At 45.3% G+C, this 23,185-nt stretch overlaps 1 protein-coding gene across 1 annotated transcript in view; it reads left to right on the top strand.

Annotated features, from left to right (window-relative positions):
• The window catches only part of HERC1 (HECT and RLD domain containing E3 ubiquitin protein ligase family member 1), a 185,261-nt gene extending 165,681 nt beyond the window's left edge, over nucleotides 1-19,580 (top strand). The window contains exons 66-76 of the mRNA XM_006899631.1: nucleotides 2,219-2,321; nucleotides 3,620-3,789; nucleotides 7,483-7,621; nucleotides 8,202-8,371; nucleotides 10,293-10,462; nucleotides 10,801-10,966; nucleotides 13,735-13,811; nucleotides 14,761-15,013; nucleotides 15,335-15,487; nucleotides 16,123-16,428; nucleotides 19,395-19,580. Coding sequence (XP_006899693.1) covers nucleotides 2,219-2,321; nucleotides 3,620-3,789; nucleotides 7,483-7,621; nucleotides 8,202-8,371; nucleotides 10,293-10,462; nucleotides 10,801-10,966; nucleotides 13,735-13,811; nucleotides 14,761-15,013; nucleotides 15,335-15,487; nucleotides 16,123-16,428; nucleotides 19,395-19,580 — 1,893 coding nt within the window. The remainder of the gene's footprint in view (nucleotides 1-2,218; nucleotides 2,322-3,619; nucleotides 3,790-7,482; nucleotides 7,622-8,201; nucleotides 8,372-10,292; nucleotides 10,463-10,800; nucleotides 10,967-13,734; nucleotides 13,812-14,760; nucleotides 15,014-15,334; nucleotides 15,488-16,122; nucleotides 16,429-19,394) is intronic.
• The last annotated feature ends 3,605 nt before the right edge of the window (nucleotides 19,581-23,185 follow it).

Below are 23,185 nucleotides of genomic sequence, written 5' to 3'. Positions count from 1 at the left end.
GTTGGGTAGACTGCAGCTCATAGCAACCTTAGGAACAGCACATCTGAACCTTGACTATCCTGTGCCTTCTTCACATCTCTGTCATGCTCAGGCCTGTTGGGCAGTCATTGTGTCAGTTCATCTCATCAAGGATCCCTCTATTTTGCTGACCCTCAAGAACTGGTTCTTCCTGAGATATACGTAAAGTAAATGAAGCAGAGTTTCACCATCCTTCTCTCCAAGGACCACTCTGGGTGCACTTCCTTCAAGACAGATTTGTTAGTGCTTTTGTCAGTTTATGGAATATTCAGTACTCTTTTTCCAGCACCATAATTCAAAGGCATTCATTCTTCTGGTCTTTCTTGTTCACTGTTTAACTTCCAGATGCATAAGAAGCAGTTGAAAGCTTGGATTGGGGCCTTTAGTCTTTTTTTAACTGGCATCTTCAGCTCTTTGGCAGCGTCCTTGACAGCAGATGTCCCCAGTGTAGCATGACTCGATTTCTTGGCTGCTGCTACCTTGGTGTTGAAGAATCGAGATCCTAGAACAATTAGTTGTGCTCATGTACATAGACAAGGAAACACTTGTCCATACAGAGCAAGGGAACACCACATCAGGAAAGATGTGTGTCAGGGTTGTGTCATTTCTCCATACTCCATACTGAATAAATCATTTAAGAAGGTGGACTATATGAAGAAGGATGTGGCATCAGGATTGGAGGAAGACTCATCAACAAACTGTGTTATGAATATGTCACACCCTTGCTTGCAAAAAGTGAAAATGACTTGAAGTACTTACTGCAGAAGATAAAAAATTATAACCTTCAGTATGAATTGCATCTCACCACCACAACAGATGGAGAAAAGGTTGACGTTTTAAGTGATTTCATTTTTCTGGGATCCACAGTCAGTGCACATAGCAGGTAGTAGCAGTCAAGAAGTCAAAAAATATGTTAAATTCGTCAGAGCTCCTGTCAGGGACATTGTTAAAGTGCCTAAGAGCAAAGACGTCAGTTTAAAGACTCAGATGTGCCTTATTTGCTTCATGTTCATGTGAAAGTTTGACAATCAATAAATACTGAAGAATTGATGTTTGTAAATTCTGATGTTGGTTGGCAAAGAGTATTGAATATATCTTGAATTGCCAAAATAACAAAAAAGTTTATCTTGGAGGAAGTGCAACTGGATTACTCCTTAGCAGCAAGAAAGGTCAGGCTTCATCTCTCATACTTTGGGCATATGTTTAGGACTCACTAGTCATTGGAAAAAGCCTACATTCCAGGTAAAATAAAATCCTCAGTCAGATGAATTGACAGTGACTGAAGCAGTGAGCTTGAACTTGGTGGGTACCATGAAGATGATGCAGGATGGGGCATGGTTTCTTTCTCTTGTTCGTAACGTCTTTGAGTTACAGCTCACTTGATGGCACCCAACAACAACTTTGTGTGGTGTGTGTGTGTGTGTGTGTGCATGTGCTCCTCTGTATGCACGTGTGTACACACACACAACCTCACATACACAGCACAGTATGTGATGGGAGTGGGGGAGAGAGATTCATTCAAAGTACCGGCCATTGAGTTTGGCAAGTCTCAAATCCATGCATCGGGATTTAGGCCAGAGGCTTCTGGCTCACATTGTTGCGGGGTCATTGTACCCAAAATTAGCAGAGCAGATGGCAGGCTACTAACTCGCAGGGCTTTGGGAGCTCATGAATTTGAAAATCTGCAGGCCTGGCAATAGGCTGCTGGCTCATGTCCCAAGAACTGAAGGTTAGAAAACAGTGAGTTGCGTGTAGGATCCAGAGCAAGCATGATCTTTACTGGACTGTCCGTTTTATAAACTTGAAACAAGCCATACTCCAAAGGAAACTCTCCTTTCAACTGATTGACTGTTCATAGGATCTCCTGGCGTGGAGATGATTACAATATATCATGTTTTACCTTGGAGGTGATTTTATTATATTACATTAGAGTATAACATAATAGATAGAAGAGCATAGTCATATATGCCAAAGCACTGTGGGTCAGGCACAGCCTAGCCATGTTGTTAGGTAACATTATCATCATACCTCTGAAAGAGGGAAGTATCTACCAGGGAACAGCCCCTGGTGTTCCACGACCTTCAGTGCTCTTTAAAAGGCTAATTGACTCTCTTTGGCCCAAATTCAAGAACATTTGAGGATTCTTTTTTCCCTGTTCTTATTTCAAAAATATACTTTGTACTTTTTTTTTTTTTTGCAGAAAGTTGATGTCCTTTGTGGAATTGGAATTAAAAAGGTTGCTTGTGGAACTCAGTTTTCTGTTGCATTGACCAAGGATGGTCACGTCTACACCTTTGGTCAAGGTAAGGCATTTTCCAGCTCACAGTGCTCTGTATATACATGCATGGTAGAAACGTCTGCCTCCCAGTTTTAAAGAGAATGCTCTAGATTGAATCCCCGTGTTTGGTACTGACTGGTGAGTGACCACTGTGAGCCTTATTCCCTCGTTACTGTTCTTCTCCTACTTCGGAGACTTTGTTGTAAGGACAGACTCCCTCCTCTCTCTGCCATTCATAGCCCTCAGGCCAGAGTCTTCACTCTGGGCAGAAGCATCTCTTCAAAGCTCCTCTTTTTCAGCTCTTTTTTGGACTCCTGCTGCCACAGATCATGCATGCTGCTCATCTGTGCTTCCTGCTTCTCTCCTCAACCCTGTGGGCACTGGGGGCTCAGGCCTTAGGAATTAGAGGAATTGCTGGACATTAGCACTCCCTCATGCTGGCATCTGCAGTGAGACTCCTTGGGGCTGTTTTGTGCATCGTAAATGCAGCTTCTTAGCAAGTTGTAATGACTGATGCACATGTGAAGAGGAAGAGAAGTAAACTGTCACTGCCATTTCTAGTCTTGGGAGAGCATCAGTGTCACTAACTGAGGACAGGGAGCAATTTGAAGAGAAAATGCCATGTCTGTTTTTGTCATGTGGAATTGGAGCACCTGTCTGAATACATGATTGGAGATCTCCAGCAGCCTACTGGGCATTTGATCTGCAATTGCAGGGAGATTAACTGTAGAGAAGTAGGCTTAGAATGTTAACTACAGAATGATGGTAACTAAAATCAATTTAATATTATCTGAGAAATGCCAGGAGATTCTGTAGAAGCAGTGGAAACTCTAGGGAGTGTGAGTAAAGGAGAGATAACCACAGTAAGGAAACTGAAGAGATTTGGCTTTGAAAGAGGCAGCAAGAGAGGTTCTGTGAACTGAACTAGTGCAGTGTCTCTGAGGCGTGGTAGTTAGAGGATCAGGCAATTGGAAGGGTACCCTTTTTTAGGATGCAAGAAATAGGACAGTATGAACTATGTATCAGTCTTTTCAGATAGGGGGATATTGAAAACTGATGGTTCGAAATAAGCTACTGACTTGAAACTGAAAAAAATTCCGTTTTATTTTCATGAATAAGACTGATAACATTTTGCAAAAAAAAAAAAAAGTTTCAGACCCCATAAATTCAAAATCCATTATTGCCAGAATTGCAGCAGCTTTGGCCTCCCAGTCAGTTTTGTTGTATTATCGCCATTCCACCATATAAAGGTAAATGCCTTTTTAGGAAACAGGAGAGCACTGGAGTATGTCATCGCTAACGTTTGCTCTTGCTGTTGTTCAGATCGCTTGATAGGCCTACCGGAGGGGCGGGCTCGCAACCACAATCGACCGCAGCAGATCCCCGTCCTGGCCAGCGTGGTCATTGAAGATGTGGCCGTGGGCGCTGAGCACACACTTGCTTTGGCATCAACCGGAGATGTTTATGCCTGGGGCAGCAACTCAGAGGGGCAGGTAAACGTGGACCCCGTGTGCACCAGCTGCTCCCTGAGCCATTCTCAGAAACTAGAAATTCACTGCCTGCCAGTCACTTGCCAGCTGTAGTGACCCTCTGTCATGTGTCCAAGGCTGTAGCGCACAGTGGGAAGAGAGGGCCCATCTTCTTCCCGAGGAGCTGCTGAGGTTTTCTAACCACGAGAGGGACGAAGCTTTTGTTAACAGCACAACTCACAACAGACACGGCCACCAGAGCTCGCTGAGCAGCCATTTGTTGTTGTTATGTGCCACTGAATCAGCTATGACTCGTGGTGGTGGTATGTGCAGTCTAGTCAACTCTGACTCATAGTGACCCTCTGAACTCTGTCCTATCCTAAGCCAATCTGTCTCCAACACATCTGCCTCTATTATCCCAGTCACTGTGTCAATTCATCTCATCCTGGGTCTTCTTCTCCTAAGCTGTCCCTCCACCCTTCCAAACATGACCAAACAAGGACCAGTTCCTCCAGGCAATATGCCCAACAAGATGTCCTCCTCCAGCAACCAATCCCTATAGGCAACATGCCCAAAGTATGTGAGACAGAGCTTCAAAGCTTCCTTGCCTCCAAGGAACAACTTGGTTTCACCCTCTCCAGGACAGAAGACCTGTTTGTTATCTTGGTGGTTCATGGTATGTTTAATAGTCTTCTCCCTCACCACAACTCAAAGGCCTCAATTATTTTGTCATTCTTAGTCATTTTGGTGACCCTATAAATAACAGAGCAAAACTTCACTCTATCCTGTACCATCCACACTCTTTCCAGCATGTTCAGACTCACTGTAAAAGTCACTGTATCAGTCCATCTTTTGTTTTTTTATTAATTTAGTTTGTTTATTTTTTATTTCAATGAACATCTACAGAGATTTTGGAATATATCAGTCCATCTTGTTGAAGGTCTTCTTGTCTTTCTTTGACCCTACACCCTTTTCCCGTCATAGCATCTTTTTCCAAGAGCCGGCCCTTCCTAACATACCCAGAGTATGTGAGACAAAGCTTCATCATAGTTGCTCCGCTGGCCTAGTGGTAAGAAGCTGTGCTGTAAGCCCAAAGGCGCACTGTCTGAGTCTACCAGCCGCTCCATGGGAGAAAGCTGGGCCGTCTCCTCCCCTGCAGTTAACTGCCTCTGAAACCCACTGGTCAGCTTTGGGTTGGTTCCAACTCAGTGGTACCCAGCAACAAGATGGAGCATCCAGGTTGTACTTTCTTCAGGACAGATTCGTTTGTTCTTTGGCAGTCCAGGGAGAATTCAGTACTCGTTGCCACCACCACCACAGTTCACAGGCACAGATGCTTCTGTCAGTCTTCTTCATTGTCCAACATTCAGATGCGTAGGATGCAATTGAAAATACCATGGCTTGGATCAAAACCACATAATGATACCACCACAGCTCTTTTAGAATGTTCATTGTTACTGTGTTATGTGCCTCCAGTGGGTTGTCTGAGGCTGTAAATCACACTGGAGGAGAGGGCCCAGCTTCTTCCCTCAGAGCCACTGATTGGTTCTAACCATCTGTCTTTGAGTTGGCAGCACCTTACCCACTACATTAAGTCACCAGAGCTCCTCCAATTAAAATGGAAGTCAGTGATATGTAAAATAAAAAGTAGAAAACAACAGGTGTTGAGGAAGCTGTGGGAAATCTGGAATTTCATTCATAACCTTGGAAAACAGATTAGTGCCTTTGTGGTTCCTCAAAAAGTTGAGCATGACCCAGCAATCCCAATCCTAAATATGTAACCGAGAAGAAATGAGAGCAAGGCTGTAAATAGACTTAGACACAGTGTTCATTGTAGCACTTTCACAGGGTGCAAAAGGTGGGTATAGTGAAAATGTACAGCAACAGATGAATGAAAATGTGGGATATGCATGCAGTGAATCAGTACTCAAAGAGAAACAAAGTACATGCATGCTCAACATGGATAAAAAATTCCAAAACATTACATGGAGTGGAGTCAGTCAGTGCAAAGGGACAAGTATTATATGATCTTGCTTATATTAACTTAGCATATATATAAAAACTGAAGATGATTAGGGCTGAGAGAAGAGGACAGGAAGAGTGTTTTTGCTTAGGGAACACTGACCTTGTGTTATCCAGTACTTATCTTTATCTGGGATAATTTGGAAAAGGATAGTGAAAATGTCATGTGACATGAAAAATGTGTCTCTGGATTACACTTGAAGAAATTGTTTGATTAGCAAATGTTTTGTGTATATATATCCATCATAATCAGAGAAAGCAGTAAAAATAATATGTTACATCAGTGCCTGCAAGAGATCCCTAAAGGTGAGGTCGGGAAAGGGACTGTGTCCCGCGTGCATTGTTAAGGTCTGTAGTGATGACAGCAGTGAGGATAGTGTGAAGTGAGAATTTGTAGACTGTGTTTATCACAAAGTCCAAAGTAAGGAGGTGGACAAAGGTCTGTTGATCAAGTATGATGGAGGTTTGCTTTCCCCAGCGTGACAACTGCCGGAGCTGAGACAGGTCCCTGTGCAGAGTGCCCTGTGACAGCTTCCTACTGGCGGCGTTTGTACACGTGGTTCCAGCCTGGGAGCATCAGTTGATCTGAGAGTGGAACGAATGAAACAACAATAATACATATTTTATCACTTGGCATTTTACAAAATATCTTTTTGTTTATTTGGGAAGGTCATCCCTCTCCTTATTCTGAAGAGCAATCTGAGTCTCTAAGAGATTGAGAAAAGACACAGGAGGTTGGAGTGTTCTGCCTTCTCTACATACAGAGAAAGGAGAGGCTCTGACAGGTGTGCCCGAGATGACTGCTATCGTGGTGGTTTTTATCCTCATGCAGGGCCTCCTTCTCCTTCTCCATAAATCCCTCCAAGTCGTCTGTGCCCTTCACGCAGAGGCCCTGTATTCACAGTGGCCTCACTTTGATCCCTTGGTCTCGTCACTGAGTCACCAGATGGGGAAGCTGCACGTAACTGGTTGGTTGGTGTCTTAGTAAAAAGACTTCTTTGTGAGTTCTTGGTGAGACCTTGATACTGTCCTCCCTAAAAATGTTGAGGCACTTGGCTGCTACGTACTGGCTGTCCCAATTTGACTATAAGATCAAGAAAGAAGAATGTGCTTCTGTGTATGTTTATAGATAGTGTTTCCATCATTACATGTTAGTGTAATTAATGTTAAAAAACAAGAAATCAATTTCATTTAAGTAAAAACTACAAATGATCCTGTTTTGTTTTTTCAGACACAGATAGAATTGAGCTGTTTATTCAGTTATAAAGACTCATTGACTAGAATTGGAATTGCTCTGTTGCAGCTTAGGGAGCTCTGGTGACCTAGTGGATGAGGAGTTGTGCTGTCAACCCTAAAGCAGGTAGTTCAAATTCTCCAGCTGCTTTGCAGGAGAAAGATGGGCAGCCCCCTCCCATGTGACTTACAGCCTCTGAATACGTGTGAGAGGGTCAACTAGGAGCTGATCCCGCCTGGACGACAGTGAGTGAGTGAGAGAGAGAGTGTGAGTGAGAGTGTGTGTGTGTGTGTGTGTGTGTGTAAATCAGAATTTATTTTGTTACTTTGATGATATTGCTTTGGTACAAATATCATCAGTGTATTTGTATCTGTTGCCATCTAAGATAAGCCTCATCATTTTGCCTTCTCTTCCTCTTTCTAATTGAATCTCTGTGTTATGTGTTTGTAATTAACTCCTAGCTCGGCCTAGGCCACACCAACCACGTCCGCGAACCAACCCTGGTGACAGTTTTACAAGGGAAAAACGTTCGGCAGATCTCAGCCGGCCGCTGCCACAGCGCTGCCTGGACTGCACCACCTGTCCCGCCGAGAGCGCCAGGTGAGAGCAGCCTGCCCCTGGCTGCAGCCCCCGCCTCAGCGTCCCCAGCTGCACAGCCTGCTTGCCAGCTCCGAACTGCAGCCAGGCCTGGTTTTGGAACTGTCACGCTTTCTCCGACACAACCGGAGCTCTCTTTGTGCAGCTGGCACTGGAAACACTTTCACAGCAGGCACTTGTCCTGCTGACTTCATTACAAAGCCGCTGCCTCTGTCCACCGCTTCCCCTGAAGAAAACTTAGCAAGCAAAGTTTATCGTTTCAGAGCAGCAACTATGTTCTACGTATTAAAGATGTGATAAGGTGTAGCTAATGTAAAGGAGGAAAGGCTGGCTCTCCATAATGCTAAATAAAGAAAATGTTTTAAAAGGCCAATACATTAAAAGACCAAATCTTTGTGAGAGAAGAAAAGACAGATTTATGATGAAGCACATAGAGCAAAGTGTTAAAATCATTGAGTTTAGGTGGTAATAAAGACTGTTCATTTTACAGTTCTCTAAATTTCTCTTTGTGTTTGAAATGTCTCAAAACACTGTAAGTGATAATGCTTTTCCTTTTATGAACACGCTGTGTTTTCTGGGCCAGGTGTATCCATGCCTTTGCAGCTGGGCCTCCCCGACACAGTGCCCCCCCAGTATGGGGCGCTGAGGGAGGTGAGCATCCACACCGTCAGGGCCCGGCTGCGGCTGCTTTACCACTTCTCTGACCTCATGTACTCGTCCTGGAGACTCCTGAACCTCAGTCCCAACAACCAGGTAACGGCTCGCAGCCATCAAAGTGCTACCAGGTCACAGGCTTCTCTCAGCCTTGGAATCTTCTTCCCTAGCTTCTTTTCCTTCACCGACAGTACGGGAGGGGGAAAGGCAACAATTCTAGACCCATTTTATTCTTGACTTAGGAGCAGCCCAGATATCGATGGTCACACTGCTGGACACAAAGTGGTCTTGTCTTCATGCACCGTTGTAGTTTGTCCAAAGGTCAAGGAAACATGGATACAAAAGCCTGTATTTTCTACAAAGGCTAATGCCTCATTTTAACACCTCAGCCCCCTCATGTGTTAGCTGGCACCAGAGGCATGGCTGTCCCAGCAGTGAATCTGAGACATAAGGAGTAGGGTATTTTTCCTTTTTTTTTTTTAATTTACTATTAATTTCAATGACAATTTACAGAGACTTTGGATTTTCATTCATTCATTGTTGCACTTTTCTCCTCTCCCAACCCTCCCCCCTAGTACACTACCCTCTTGGAAAAGTAAATGAAAAATTCTTTCATTGTTTTACAATCCCTCCCCCCATGTCCACTCGACTATGCAGCCTTCACTCTGGACTCCTGTCATGACAAAAATACCTAATCACATACCCCTTTTAAACAGTTTTCTCCCTCATCTGTTTCAATGCAGTATACATTATTGAATCCATCTTTCTCAGGCTCCTCCCAACTCCGAGGCCAGTCCTGTTTTACAACAGTGGCACCGTGCAGTATTTGTCCTTTTGTGACTGAGATACTTCATTCAGCATAATGTCCTCCAGAGTCACTCATTTGAATAATATTGCATGAGTTCCTTGCTTTTCAATGCGGCGTAGTATTCCATTGTGTGAACATACCACAGCTTCTCTATCTATTCGTTTGTTGATGGGCACTTAGGTTGTTTCCAACTCCTTTCTATTGTGAACAAAGCTGCAATAAACATGGTTGTGCATAGGAAGTTTCTTAAAGATGAGCATTTGGAGGCCTGTAGGAGTAGGAGGGAGTAAAGTTGAATGATTTGACTGCCTTTACGGAATGTTGTTGTCGTTACGTTCCATCAGATCAGAACCAACCCACAGCTGGCTCTCTGGTGGATTTTCAGAGGCAATTAATTGCATGGTAGGAAATTGCCCATCCTTCTTCCGCAGAGCTACTGGTGGATTTCGAACCACGTGTCTTTGGGATTGCTGCACAGCTTCTTACCACTAGACCACCAGAACTTCTTAGTCTGGTATTTTATTGAAAAAGCAAGATAATTTGTTTGCTTAATATGTAGGTATACCTGCCAAAATGTGTGTCAGTTATAAAACTGCCAAAAACTACTCATAGGGCATATGAGAGATTGACACGTTATAGATGATCAGCTAGGCACAGAGCACGGAGCAGCCTAAAAAGCTTTCTAATTAGTGGGAAAATGTTTATGATGTCAACAATGGAGAGGAAAGTATGTATACACACAGAGAAGAAAACAGATCAAAGTATTAATAGAGCCATCTCTAAATAAGTTTATGAATTATGTTATTTGTGTATGTGTGATTATCTGCATTTTCCAAGTGGTTTTTATAATAATCTTACTCTCTGTTTATTTTTTTACTCTATGTGTGTACCGTCAAATTGGATCTGACTGGTACAGGAGGAGTTGGCCCCTCCTTCTTCAGCAGAGCATCTGGTGGATTTGAACCACATACCTCTGGGATTTCAATGCAGCTTCTTGCCACTAGGCCACCAGAGAGAGCTCTCTTAATTTTTACTATTTTGAAAATTACTTTTTTAAGTTAATAACCTTAACTTACAACTTTTATGTAACAAAATTTTACATTTAAAGTGGAGTTGTTTGGGTTTTTTTTAAGGGTTTATGTTGTAAAAGTGAGAAGTAGCATTTCTTCTGAGCCCTGGACAGTCTCATTCTCATTGTGTTCTCTGTTACAGAACAGCACATCTCACTATAATGCTGGCACGTGGGGCATTGTACAGGGACAGCTCCGGCCTTTGTTAGCCCCGAGAGTCTATACCCTCCCGATGGTGCGCTCCATAGGAAAAACCATGGTCCAGGGCAAGAATTATGGGCCTCAGATTACTGTAAAGAGGATATCAACCAGGTAAATGTGAAGGTTCTGGATGAATTTTACTAACTAACCCTAGTGTCCTCATTTCTGAAGGGAATAATAACAGTGCCAAATACAATAATAACATGGTACTGATAGCATAAGGAAATTAAGTGATAATAACAATAATGCTAATAATGTCAGACCAAATATGGTAACAGTGGTACTGATAAGTACCAAACGTGGTAATAACAGTGAGGGCAGCCAAATGCCCAGTGTTACTAACTTGGCCTGCTCATCCAGTGCTGGGAAGATACCATTAAGTAACATTTGTGGTGCGTTGTGGAAATTGTAAGAGGTGTATTTCATTTCCTTCTCCCTTCCTTTTAAAGAGGACGCAAGTGTAAGCCCATCTTTGTCCAGATAGCAAGACAAGTGGTTAAACTGAATGCATCAGACCTCCGCCTGCCCTCCCGAGCATGGAAGGTCAAGCTGGTTGGAGAAGGGGCTGATGACGCGGGAGGAGTATTTGATGACACGATCACAGAGATGTGCCAGGTATTGTCGTGCAACGTCACCTGCCAGGTGGTGGCTGTTTCGCTGTTTCCAGTGATAACTCTGCCCAGCACATTTTTATAAATATAACAAGGATCCATCCGTGAGCTTCTCATAGTCATGCTGGTAGTGCACATATAGGTGAATTATAACAAAGGCTTTTTAAAGGAATTACTGACTAAATGCCATCTACCAGTGCTTACCATCTGCTGGGCTGTGATCTTGCCATGTAAACAATGGCACATGACAGCACTTATGTAACAGACAGATCTAGGATGCCCATGTATTTAGCCTTACCGGGTAGGCTTTTGGAACACACTAGACCTGCCAGTCTCTGGAAGTGCAGGAAGGGATGGGAAACAGTCTTAGGAACTCAGACCAATTCTGATTTTTAAGACCCATGGGGGTTTTGCTTCCAAATACCTCTAGTATCTACCTTTTGTTGTTGCTGTGTACATTTGAATTGGAATCAACTTGCAGCTGACTCTAAACAGGTTTTCAGAGCCAATAAATGGCACAGGAGTTGATTGTCTATCTTTCTCGTGCAGAGCAGCTGGTGGATTCAAACTGAGTGCCTTTGAGTTGGCAGCACAGCTCCTTAGTAGTAGGCCACCAGAGCTTTTCTGATCAATTCCTATTGATAGCTTTAGTGACTGAAACAGCTTAAACCATATTAGCTGATTTTGGTCACTGTCCCTTGCTCACATAGACAAATTCCTGCACCAGATTGAATTTCTCATTTTGGCTTTTCATATTACAAGATCTGTGGGATAATTTCCGTATAGGAGATTTTCTAATTTTGTTTCTTCAATTTATATATCAATTTGTTTAATATTATAATGAAATGTGCAAGGAGTTGGAGTCAGAAAATCAAAAGGGGCAAACTCACTCAGCATTTCTTAAGCTCAAGGAACTGAAGAACAAATTCAAACCTCGAGTTGCTATAATCAAGGATGCTTTCGGCAGAATGTTAAATGGTCCAGGAAATATTAAAAGAAGATGGAAAGAATATACTGAATCACTGTATCGAAAGGAATTGACAGACACAGAAGAATTTCATGAAACAGCATATGAGCAAGAGCCTATGGTGATGAAAGAAGTAGTTCAGGCTGCTTTGAAGGAAATGGCAAAAAAATAAGGCTCCAGGAATAGATGGTATACCATTTGACATATTTCAGCTAACAGATGCTGCCCTGGATGTGCTCACCAAGTTGTGCCAAGAAATCTGGAGAACAACCACTTGGCCAACTGACTGGAAGAGATCTATATTTGTTCCCATCCCAAAGAAAGGTGACCCAACAGAGTGTGGAAACTATAGAACAATCTCATTGATTTCACATGCAAGCAAGATTCTACTTAAGATTCCAAAAACGACTGGAACAGCACATCAGCAGAGAACGGCCAGAAGTCCAGGATGGGTTTAGAAGGGGTCATGGTACTAGGGATATTGTAACTGATGTTAGATGGATCTTAGCTGAAAGCAGAGAATACCAGAGGAATGTCTATCTGTGTTTCATTGACTATGCAAAGGCATTTGACTGTGTGGATGATAACAAACTGTGGCTGACTCTGAGAAGAATGGGAATCCCAGAACACTTGATCATTCTGATGCAAGACCTATACTTGCACCAGGAGGCAGTCGTCAGAACAGAGCAAGGGAACACTGCATGGTTCAAAATTGGGAAGGGCGTACGCCAGGGATGCGTCCTATCTCCATACCTTTTCAACCTGTATGTAGAACAGATTATCCGGGAGGCTGGGCTCTATGAGGAGAAATGTGAGGTCAGGATTGGTGGAAGATTTATCAACAGTCTGCGATATGCAGATGATACAACCCTGCTTGCTGAAACTGAGGAGGACCTGAAGCACCTGCTGCGGAGGGTCAAGGACTGCAGCCTCCAATATGAATTGAGGCTCAATGTCAAGAAGACAAAGATTCTCACCACTGGACCAATTGGCAGCATCAGGGTGGATGGTGAAGAGATTGAGATTGTACACAGCTTTAGTTTGCTTGGCTCCACAGTCAACACTCTTGGCACCAGTAGCCAGGAAATTAAACGGCGCATTGCCATGGGAAAGTCTGCTGTTAGGGACCTCTCCAAAGTACTGAAGAGCAATGGTGTCTCTCTGGAGACTAAGGTGTGTCTGATACAGGGCAGGGTCTTTGCTATCACTTGTTATGCATCAGAGAGTTGGACAGTGACCAAGGAGGATAGAAGAATTGATGCCTTTGAGCTGTGGTGCTGGATAAAAGTATTGAGAGTACCATGGACTGTTAGGAAAACAAACAGATTCGTCCTGGAAAGGGTTAAACCGGGCAGCTCCTTGGAGGCAAGGATTCTGAGGCTCCGTCTAACATACTGTGGACATGTTGTGAGGAGAGACCAGTCCTTGGAGAAGGACATCATGCTTGGGAGGGTGGAAGGACAGTGCAGGAGAGGAAGGCCCTCTTTGAGGTGGATTGATTCAGTGACTGGAGTAATCGGGATGGGAGTGTCAGAGACAGTGCGATTGGCACAGAACAGAGCAGTTTAGGGCTGTTGCACATAGAGTCGCTATGAGTCGCAAGCGACTTGATGGCACATAACAACAAGAACATGTAAATGGAAAGTACAGAAAAATATGAAGCTAGCTGGCTATCACATAGCATTATAAATGCCTTGAAATATATAAGTATAAATGCTCTTTTCAGTGTGGCTTTTACTGTAATTTGTTTTCTTTCTTGATTCATTGGATGATACTTTTCTTAAAACAATGTTTTTCTTTCCCAGGAACTTGAGACTGGTATAGTTGACCTTCTTATACCCTCTCCCAATGCCACTGCAGAAGTGGGTTATAACAGGGACAGGTAAGGCAGTCAGCAGGTGTTTAATGAATGCTGCGATAATTATAATAGCTCGCATTTATTGAGCACTTACAGTGTTTCGTGTATGTACTGTTCTTGTTACTTGATAATACAGAGTTACACACACTGTCCCATTGCATCATTTTAACTCGGTGGGCTAGGTACCCTTGTTATAGTTGAGGGCACGGAGGCACTTCCTTCGTGAGTAGGATTTATTGTGAGAGCGGAGCAGAGGAAGCTGAAGCTGCATCAGGAGGCCTGGCTGTTTATGTGGTTCTGAAGTGCCACGTGACCTCTTCTCAAGTAATTTTCGGAATCAGGATCTCAGTAAAAGTTACTATGCTATCAAATCATAGCACTTAATATTTGTGGTTATACATTATCTTTAGAATTGCTAAATTTTTTACTTTGGATTTCGCTTCATAGAATTCTAAGTCAGAAATGATCCTAGGACATAAGCTATTCTGAGCATGTAGCTTAAATATTAAGAGACCTTTGGCCTGCCCTTTTGTGGTTCTTTGAAAATAATCCATAATATGATCCCATGTGCTGTCTAAAAGCAGCTCTGATGGTATAGTGTGTTGCATGTTTCATTGCTAACCAAAACGTCAGGGGTTCAAATCTACCAGCTACCTGAGGGAGAAAGATGGGCAGTCTTCTGTCAAGATTTACCACAGTCCACTCAAAATTAACTCTAGCAGGGGCTTTGGGTTTTGAGTGTCTGGAACAGTAGCCACAGGCTGCGAGTGATAAACATTTGAAATGTGGCTAATAAGACTCAAGAGTAGAATTGTTTTTCGTTTACTGATATAATTTAAATAGCTGAAAGTGGCTAGTAGCTGCCACTTTAGATAGCACAGATCTAGACTGATGCTGTGGCTTCTGTGTGACTTGACTTGATTGTAATAGAAATGGGGATTTTTTTTGTGAAATACTTTCTTTAACTCTGCAGGTTCCTTTTTAACCCCTCTGCCTGCCTTGATGAACACTTAATGCAGTTTAAGTTCTTGGGGATCTTGATGGGGGTCGCCATCCGCACAAAGAAGCCTCTGGACCTGCACTTGGCCCCTCTGGTGTGGAAGCAGCTGTGCTGTGTCCCGCTCACCCTGGAGGACCTGGAGGAGGTGGATCTCCTCTACGTGCAGACCCTCAACAGCATTCTTCACATTGAAGACAGTGGGATTACTGAGGAGAGTTTCCATGAGGTAGGCCATTGTCTTTCTCAGTCTGCTTGTGTTGGCTTCTCCTGTGCACTCATTAGAAATTTTCTGTGTAAAATTCACAAATTGTCTTTCATGGGAGGCTCAGGATGACCGGAGTTCATCACTCCTTATTTGGGACAGAGAGATCTAGCCTTATGTCTGACTATAGCCAGATGAGTCAGCATGTTCCCTGAAAGTAGCTTGGTCAGTCACCCCATTTCTTTGCCTTTGACGTTGATACTTTTTGCTGTATTTATATGTGACATATTTCTTGTTGCCTTTTATATTTTGTATTAACTAAGGATTTTTTTTTTTAATTCCTAGATGATTCCTCTTGATTCTTTTGTTGGTCAGAGCGCTGATGGCAAAATGGTTCCCATAATCCCTGGTGGAAATAGTATCCCACTCACATTTTCCAATAGAAAGGAGTATGTGGAGAGGGCCATTGAATACCGACTTCACGAGATGGACCGCCAGGTGAGATGACACCTCTAGATTGTGCACGAGGCTTCTGTTGAGTTGACTTTGTTCTGTGATGACATATAGTAAGTACTTAATAAATTATGAGGGTATGAATTAGTGGCCATAGAAATGTATCCAAAAATGGTTCTTTAGGTTGTTCCATCATAAATAGTCATTTATGTATTTCAGAGCCTTCGTCTGCTGAGGCGGGCGGGGGGACCTTGAGAGCTCAGCCTGGGCCCTGAGGCTGGAGTGGTCCTTTGGAGTGTGTGCATTGCACAGTCCCTTCACTCCTGCTTCCTTTTTGACTCTGCCTTTAGGCCAAATCCAGTCAGAGGGGCACATCCCATCATTCCTGCTCTTTGAAGCCAGGTCCTGTCAGTAATGCTGGAGTTTACTAGGGAGGAAAGATGGGCTCCTAAAGTGGACTTGAACTGGAACCAACAAAAGTATAGTTGTCCCAGAGGATAGAGCTGTAGAAGCTCTATGGGGTTCAGAGGGAAGGAGAGTGGGCCTTGCTGCTGCCTGGAGGTCTGAGGGCTAAGCAGTGGTAGGTCTGGGAAGTAGGCAATAAGTCCTGAGGCCAGTGAGGCCCACAGTGGCCCCCAGAACATGCACACACGACAAATGACAATCTCCCCTGGGAGCAGGTGGCTGCGGTCCGAGAGGGAATGTCTTGGATCATCCCAGTGCCACTGCTGTCCCTCCTCACGGCGAAGCAGCTGGAGCAGATGGTTTGTGGGATGCCCGAGATCTCGGTAGAGGTTCTGAAGAAGGTGGTGCGGTACCGAGAGGTGGACGAGCAGCACCAGCTGGTGCAGTGGTTCTGGCACACGCTGGAAGAGTTCTCCAACGAAGAGCGGGTGCTTTTCATGCGCTTTGTCTCAGGAAGGTCCCGGCTGCCAGCCAACACTGCTGACATTTCCCAGAGATTTCAAATCATGAAGGTTGATCGGGTAAGTAAACGGACTCCCCCCCTTCATTAGTCATGCCTGCCCTGGTTGCTGTCTTACTGCTTCCGTGTTGGGAAAGCCAAGTGGTATTCCAGTTCAGGCTAAGGCATGAGATTTCTAAATTTAAAAAAATTAAAAAAAAAAAAAATCAAGTAGTAAAACTTGTTCAAATAAAAGTCCTCACTGGGAATAATGCACACACTTAAAACCGGTAACCTTCTCTAAAAGGCGCAGCATCTTCCTGAGTTAAAGCTGAGCTAGGGCAGGAGGGATCACTCACTGCTGCTTAATCCTTAGCCATTCCACTGTGTGGCGTGTGTGCTGGCCATGCCTCTCTGTTTTCATGAGGACACTAAGCATTAGCTGGTGCCCATGCTCCCAATGAGCCTGAAGAGAGGGCACGGCCAGCCCCGCAGCTCTTGGTGACGCATGCACTGTGGGGGCGGGGGTGTTGCTGCTTCCCCGCCTGACGGAGACCCCAGCTGCAGGGCCCCAACCCAGCTGCCACTTTGACAGATGGCTCAAGAATAAAAGGGCTGAGAGTCTAAAATGCTCACAACTGCCCAAGCCTTCTCTCTCGAGGAGCAGTCTGACCATGTCATTCTCCTCCTTTTAGACCTTTTATGGGCCCCCCACATTGACTCCAGAATAAATGCCAACTCCTTTAGCCTGTCCTTAAACACCGCTATAGTCAGGCCTCTGTTCCACTCGCTGACATCACCTCTTGACACACATTATGTTCAGCTATAATGGGCTGCTTGCCTTTTTCCCCAGCTGACCGTGCTCCCTGCCACCCACCCATTCCCGCCTTACAGCCTTTGTACAGACTGTTCCCTTTAGTAAGTCTCCAAGCCCCTTTCCATCTGTGCCTGGTTATACTTACTTACCCATAAGCCCAATACCAGGGTCATCTCCTCCAGGAAGCCTTCCTGGATGCTTTCCTGAGCTCCCACCCCACTCCTGAAGCAGGCTTGTTCAGACCTGCCTGCCTTCTAAACATTTCCAGTCTAGGGGCCCAGTTGCCACACCTGCTCCCACTTTCCCTGAGCAGGGCTGCCCTCTCGGCAGGGCCCCTAGTGTTTATTCAGGAAATAGAAAGGAAGATGGGGCCCCTTTCCACAAGGCCCTTCTTGCCAGTTTAGGCAGGTTTCCGTGTTTGCCTTTCTGGTGTTTTTCGGCAGTGACACCTGGTTCCTCTCCCTGCTGCCTCCCGAGCCTGCTGGCTCTGCTCCTAGGCTCTGCTCTAGGGAGGCCACACACGCGAAGAGCTATGAAAAGAGGTTTTCCATAAATTTTCTACATGACTTCCCAGAAACCATAAGTTGTAAATCTTTTTTGTTGCTTCAGAGAAAAGTGGGGAGGGGGAAATTGTTCACTTTTATTCAGCTTTGCAAATAACTGTTGCCTTATATCTGCCATGGGACACCCCCGCCATCCCAGAGTTAATCCCTCACTAATCCCTGCACACGGGTTATTTGCCTCAGAAAAGTGACCAGTAAGGGCCTCTCCTTTTTTACTTTTAGACCATTCTCCAGTATACAAAGTTCTGTGCTGAGGTCCCTGCTTGGCGTCCTCGGCTGAGGTCGTGAGGCTTGAGTTCTTCGGTATCAGTGTCACCGGGTCATCCCCTGTCCGGGCACTTAGGCTGCTGGACTCACTCTGGGGGGTTTCTGAAGGGGGAGACCTGCTTGCTAGAGAGAGCAGACCAAGAAAGAACAGGACAGGTTCTTTATTTTTAAAACAAACTTCAAAAGAAAATTTCTAAAAATGTCATCCTATCATATCTATCATTGCTGCTAACCAAAAGGTGATACTCAGATCCACCATTGCCCTTTGAGAGAAAGACGGGCGGTGTCCTATTGATGTTTACAGCCTCTGAAACCCAGCAGAGGGTCAATAGGGGTCAGAATCTGCTGACTCGAGGACAGTGGGTTATCGCTTAGAATAGTTTGGAAGATGGTATACAGCAAGGAGCAGGGAATGTAACACGTTTGCCACAAATGATGGCAAAAAATGTGTTTCTATGCACAGTCGTCAATTTAAGTGTGTGGCAATGTGTTAAATAACGTTTTCAAAGAGTAGCTATTCCTGCTGTTGTGTATTTCCTCCCAGTATTAGATTCAAGCATACACATTTTGCATGTTGTTGTTGTTATTGTGTACTGTTGAGTCGGAACCGACCCATAGCTGACCCTCCAGTGGGTTTTCAGAGGCTGTAAATCACATGAGGGGAGACTGCCCATCCTCCTCCCATGGAGCAGCTGGTGGATTTGAATCATGTGCCTCTGGGTTGACAGTGTAATTCCTTACTACTAAGCCACCAGCGCTCGCTACATCACTTTGCATGATGTACTTAAAATTTTGTATTCGCATATCATTCAGTAGTCTAATCTGAGCACTTTTTGCTGCATACCATTATAATTATGATTTTGAATGACTGCATCACAGTTCAGTGGCTAGGCCGGGTTTTAATGTAGTGGTTGCGCTTCCTCAGTGAGCTATGTGCAGCGGCCATGGCGGGTGAAGGGTCAGGGTGTAGACCAGGAGGACAGTGAGGAGGGGGCATACGGGTGGTCGAGCTCCTGTCCCCCATCACCGTCCCTTCCACCTCGCATGCCCTGGGTCAGAGATCCTGGCAGCGGCATCAAGTCTTGGTGGGAGTGAATGGACACTTGCTGCACTCTCACCCTTTGTGCTCAGCGTGTTCCCTCAGGTAGTTGTGCAGGTCAGGGCTCATCCCGAGTTAACACACGAGGGTGCTGGAGGAGCGAGGAAGGGAAGTGGGGCCCTTGGGGCGCAGTGCTGCACGGCCCAGCATCTGCCGCCCATTGGAGCTGCGCATGCCCTCATGTCCTTGGCCCCTCGTCAGAGGCTGAACAGGACCCTCCTGCCTGGGCCCTGGGCACAGTGGGCACTGCAGGCACGATGGGCACGGTGGGCATGGCCCTCACAGCCTGTCTCTCTCTGCAGCCCTACGACAGTCTGCCTACCTCACAGACCTGCTTCTTCCAGCTGAGGCTGCCGCCCTACTCCAGCCAGCCGGTCATGGCCGAGCGCCTGCGCTACGCCATCAACAACTGCCGCTCGATCGACATGGACAACTACATGCTCTCCCGCAACGTGGACAATGCCGAGGGCTCCGACACCGACTACTGACCACCGGGGTGCCCCACCCCCTTTTCCTCTCAATAATGCTCACTTCCAACTTAATGTTGATAAACTTTTATGGTAACTACATAGATGTTTTAGGAGCATAAAGTGACATTATAAACAGTGGCCACATTTAGTTATTCTAAATGTAACAGACAAATTAGATGTTTTTATTTTTCTGTGATTGTACCAAAAAAAGAACAAAAAAAGACAAAGTGCTCTCAGTCAGGTTTTTCCCCATATTTTTGATCACTTTTGATAAGTTTGCATGGAAACATTTTGGTGCATTTTTAGTTGGGAATGGTACATTTTTGTAAACCCACCCAGTGAACATGAAATTGTACATTGTGTATAATTGTTCATTAGAAAGGACAGTTTTACATGAATATTCATATATTTATTTTGTTTTAATTTGAATTGCCTGTGCAGGGTTCCTTAGGCAGAGAAATAAAGCAGATTCAGGACGCCGTGCATGGGCTGCTTTTGTCCCCTCTGATCCCGCAGAGCTGGCCGCCGAGCCAGACGTTCGCCCAGGATGCAGACGCACAGCTGTCCAGGTCTTCTCAGCCCGGCCACATTTCAGCCTCTGTGTAGACGTTCCCTCATGTTTCCACCTCCTACCCCTGGGTGCAGAAGCCCCTGGGACTGGGAAGCCTTACTTTCTTTTTTCTTTCTTTTCTTTCTGTCCTCCTGCCTCCTCTCACTGTTCACTCACTGCTGGCTCCAGGTCACCCTGCCCGCCCTCTGCCACCACCACCCTTCTCCTCAGCATGCCAGGTGCTGGATGAAGAGCAGAGGTGGTGGCCTGGGGGTCATGTTTTAATGTGAAGAAAGGTCGGACGTCTGCATTCCTCAGTGGGTGGCTCTGTTCCCCGTCCTTCCCATAGTCCTGTGTGCTCAGTGGACAGCAGTTTCCTCTTGTTATTTAGAAGTCACAACTCAGCTTGCAGCCACTGAGTCAGTGCCAATTCCCAGCACCCTCCATCGGGTTCCGAGGCTGTTAATCATAGGAGGGGCTGCCCATCGTTCAAACCCCCTGAGACATGTGGCCCTCACTGTGAACCACCACAGCTCCCTTATTAGAAGACACAGTTAACTCAAAGTTTGATTTTTATTTGACTTAAAGGGGGGGACTTGATCACAGCTGACCTGGGGAGCAATGAAGAAAACTACCCAAAGCTAATTTGGTCTTAAGAGAGCTCTGGTGGACTAGTGGTAAAGAGTTGTGCTGCCAACCCATAGGCAGGCAGTTCAAATCCAGCATCAGCTCAGCAGGAGAATGATGGGAGGATCCTGTGATTTACAGCCTTTTAAAACCCCCTGCAGTGTCAGCTATGAATAGGTTCCAACTTGGTGGCACTGAATCAGTCATTCACTTTAGTCTTAGGAGTCCCTGGCTGCAACAGTTAGCTAGTGAGTGACTTGGCTGCTGACACAAAGGTTGGAGGTTTGAGTCCACCAAGAGGTGCCAAAGAAGAAAAGCCCAGCAAGCTACTTGCAAACAATCCACCATTGACAGCCCTGCGGGGCCACCTTTCCCCTGACGTGGGGTCTCCACTGGCTTGGGGGTTTGTGTCCATTTGATATTCTTCCCATTTTACAGATGACTAAATGGAAGCTCATTTCGTGAGGAGGATGGCTATGACTGGAATGCATCCAAAGCTAATTTCATCGACTGTGTTCTTTCCAAAGGCAGCAGTGCTCTGTCTGCTGGAGGCTGCCCTTGGCTGTGTCGGGAAATGATATATGCGCCCCAAGGGCTGGCTGTTATAACTCCTGCCCTCTCTGCTGTGGTTGACTTAACGGCTTTTCTTTAACAGCCACAGCAAAACTAGTATGGGCTTGGCTCGCCTGGGCAAGAAGGAAAGGGTGCTCTGGCCCCACCAGTGCAGGATTTGAGATAATAAAATGAGCAAGCAATGGCATCAGGAACAGGGCTGTTCACAACACGGTGCTGGGCAGTGAGGGCGGTGGGAGGAGCGAGAGAAAGGGCCGCTGATGCGTGTAGACAACTTGGCAGGTTTGTGTGAGCGAGTGTGTGAATGAATACGAGAATGAGTGACTTGCACATCCTTGATGGAGGTTGGTGAGGACAAGGGGCTGGGAGGGATGTGGCGGTTCATTGGTGCCCTGCTCTTCCTCATGGTTCAGCCGTGTTAGAATAAGCGTGTGTTTCTGGGGCCAAGCAGCTATAAAGGTTTTAACTGCCGTGAATGAGCAGGAAAAACGACAAAACATATAGGAGGCAGGGTCTCCAGAGAAACTACCAATGAGAGCACGGGCGGGAATGTATGAATGCTGTAAATCCTAACCTGGGTCGTCTTTATTATGCTAACGGAGCAGGATTAGGGTGGGTGTCCCCTACATCAATCTCTCCTGAATATATAAAAGAGCTGAAAACTAGTGAACACAGAGGACCATGAGACAGATGCCAAGACAAGATGGAGCTTCCTCCAGAGCCCTCCCAGAGGAGAAGCCCTGCCCTCCAGCTGGCACCTGAATTCAGAGGTCTAGCACGAGTCACAGTCGACTGGACAGCACCTAACAATAACATCAAACTGTGAGAGAAACTTCTGTTTGTGTTGGAGTGTGTGCACAGTCACGGGCCACATCCTGTCCATCAGGCCCACAGGTGTGTTTACGGTCCCGTAAGGTAATACTGGAGCTCAGAAATCCTGGTCTGAGAACAGGAAATAGTGGCCATGACTGAGTGGAGCAAACACAAAGCTTTCCACATGCAACACGAGTATCTTGTGTTTCTTGTATACGAAGCAGCTGTGCTGCCAGGCTTGTAAAGATAGACATACAGCCTGTAAGGCATGTATCTCGGTAGTCATAACACATACCTGTGTTACAGGCTTATCTGTTTACTTCTGTTAATTTAAAAACTTTTCCTGCTTACAAATAAAAAACTTCCCATAGGACAGTATTCTAAGCAGTAGCACACAGTCTTCTATCTCTTGAGTGTTATATTATCTTTGGTTTAATATTCTTTTGAGAATAATACCTTGAAGTGCATCATGACTCCCCAACACAGTTAAACCAGTACTAGAATAGTAGCAGCAAGAGGCAAAGGAGAAGCGTACACTTGGAAGTGGAACGATACTAAACAACACGTTGTCTGTGATGCAGGCATGTTTGCAACAACACCCAAATGACGTAACATCTTACTTCACAGGACGTATCACAGATTATAACAAGCGTGACTGTATGTTGGCAGCACAATGAGCTTCTTACCACGAGGCCTGCAGAGCTCCACGCGGACACACACACGTATGTAATACTGGATATGTGAAGATGGGCTCCTGGGATCAGGGAAGCTGGCCAGTCTGGGTTTGCAGGCCAGGCCAGCAGGCAGACGTCGACGCTGCAGCCTCGAGGCAGAATGTCTTTCTTAGGTCTTTCAACTGATTGGGGTAATTCTCTCTCACATTATCTTGGTAATCTCTTTAAAGTCAGCTGATTATAATGCACCTAAAAAAAGATCTTTATAGCAGAACACATAGGTATTGGATTAAATAACTGGGGCTTGATTATGGCAGAGGTTATGAAGACAGGGCAGCGTTCAGATCCATTGCTCACAGAGTCACTATGAGTTGTGGTTGATGGCA

This window comes from Elephantulus edwardii, unplaced genomic scaffold, assembly GCF_000299155.1.
Source record: "Elephantulus edwardii isolate Elephantulus edwardi_28Jun2011 unplaced genomic scaffold, EleEdw1.0 scaffold00263, whole genome shotgun sequence".
Classification (NCBI taxonomy): domain Eukaryota; kingdom Metazoa; phylum Chordata; class Mammalia; order Macroscelidea; family Macroscelididae; genus Elephantulus; species Elephantulus edwardii.
This window is presented reverse-complemented; position numbering and strand designations above follow the sequence as displayed.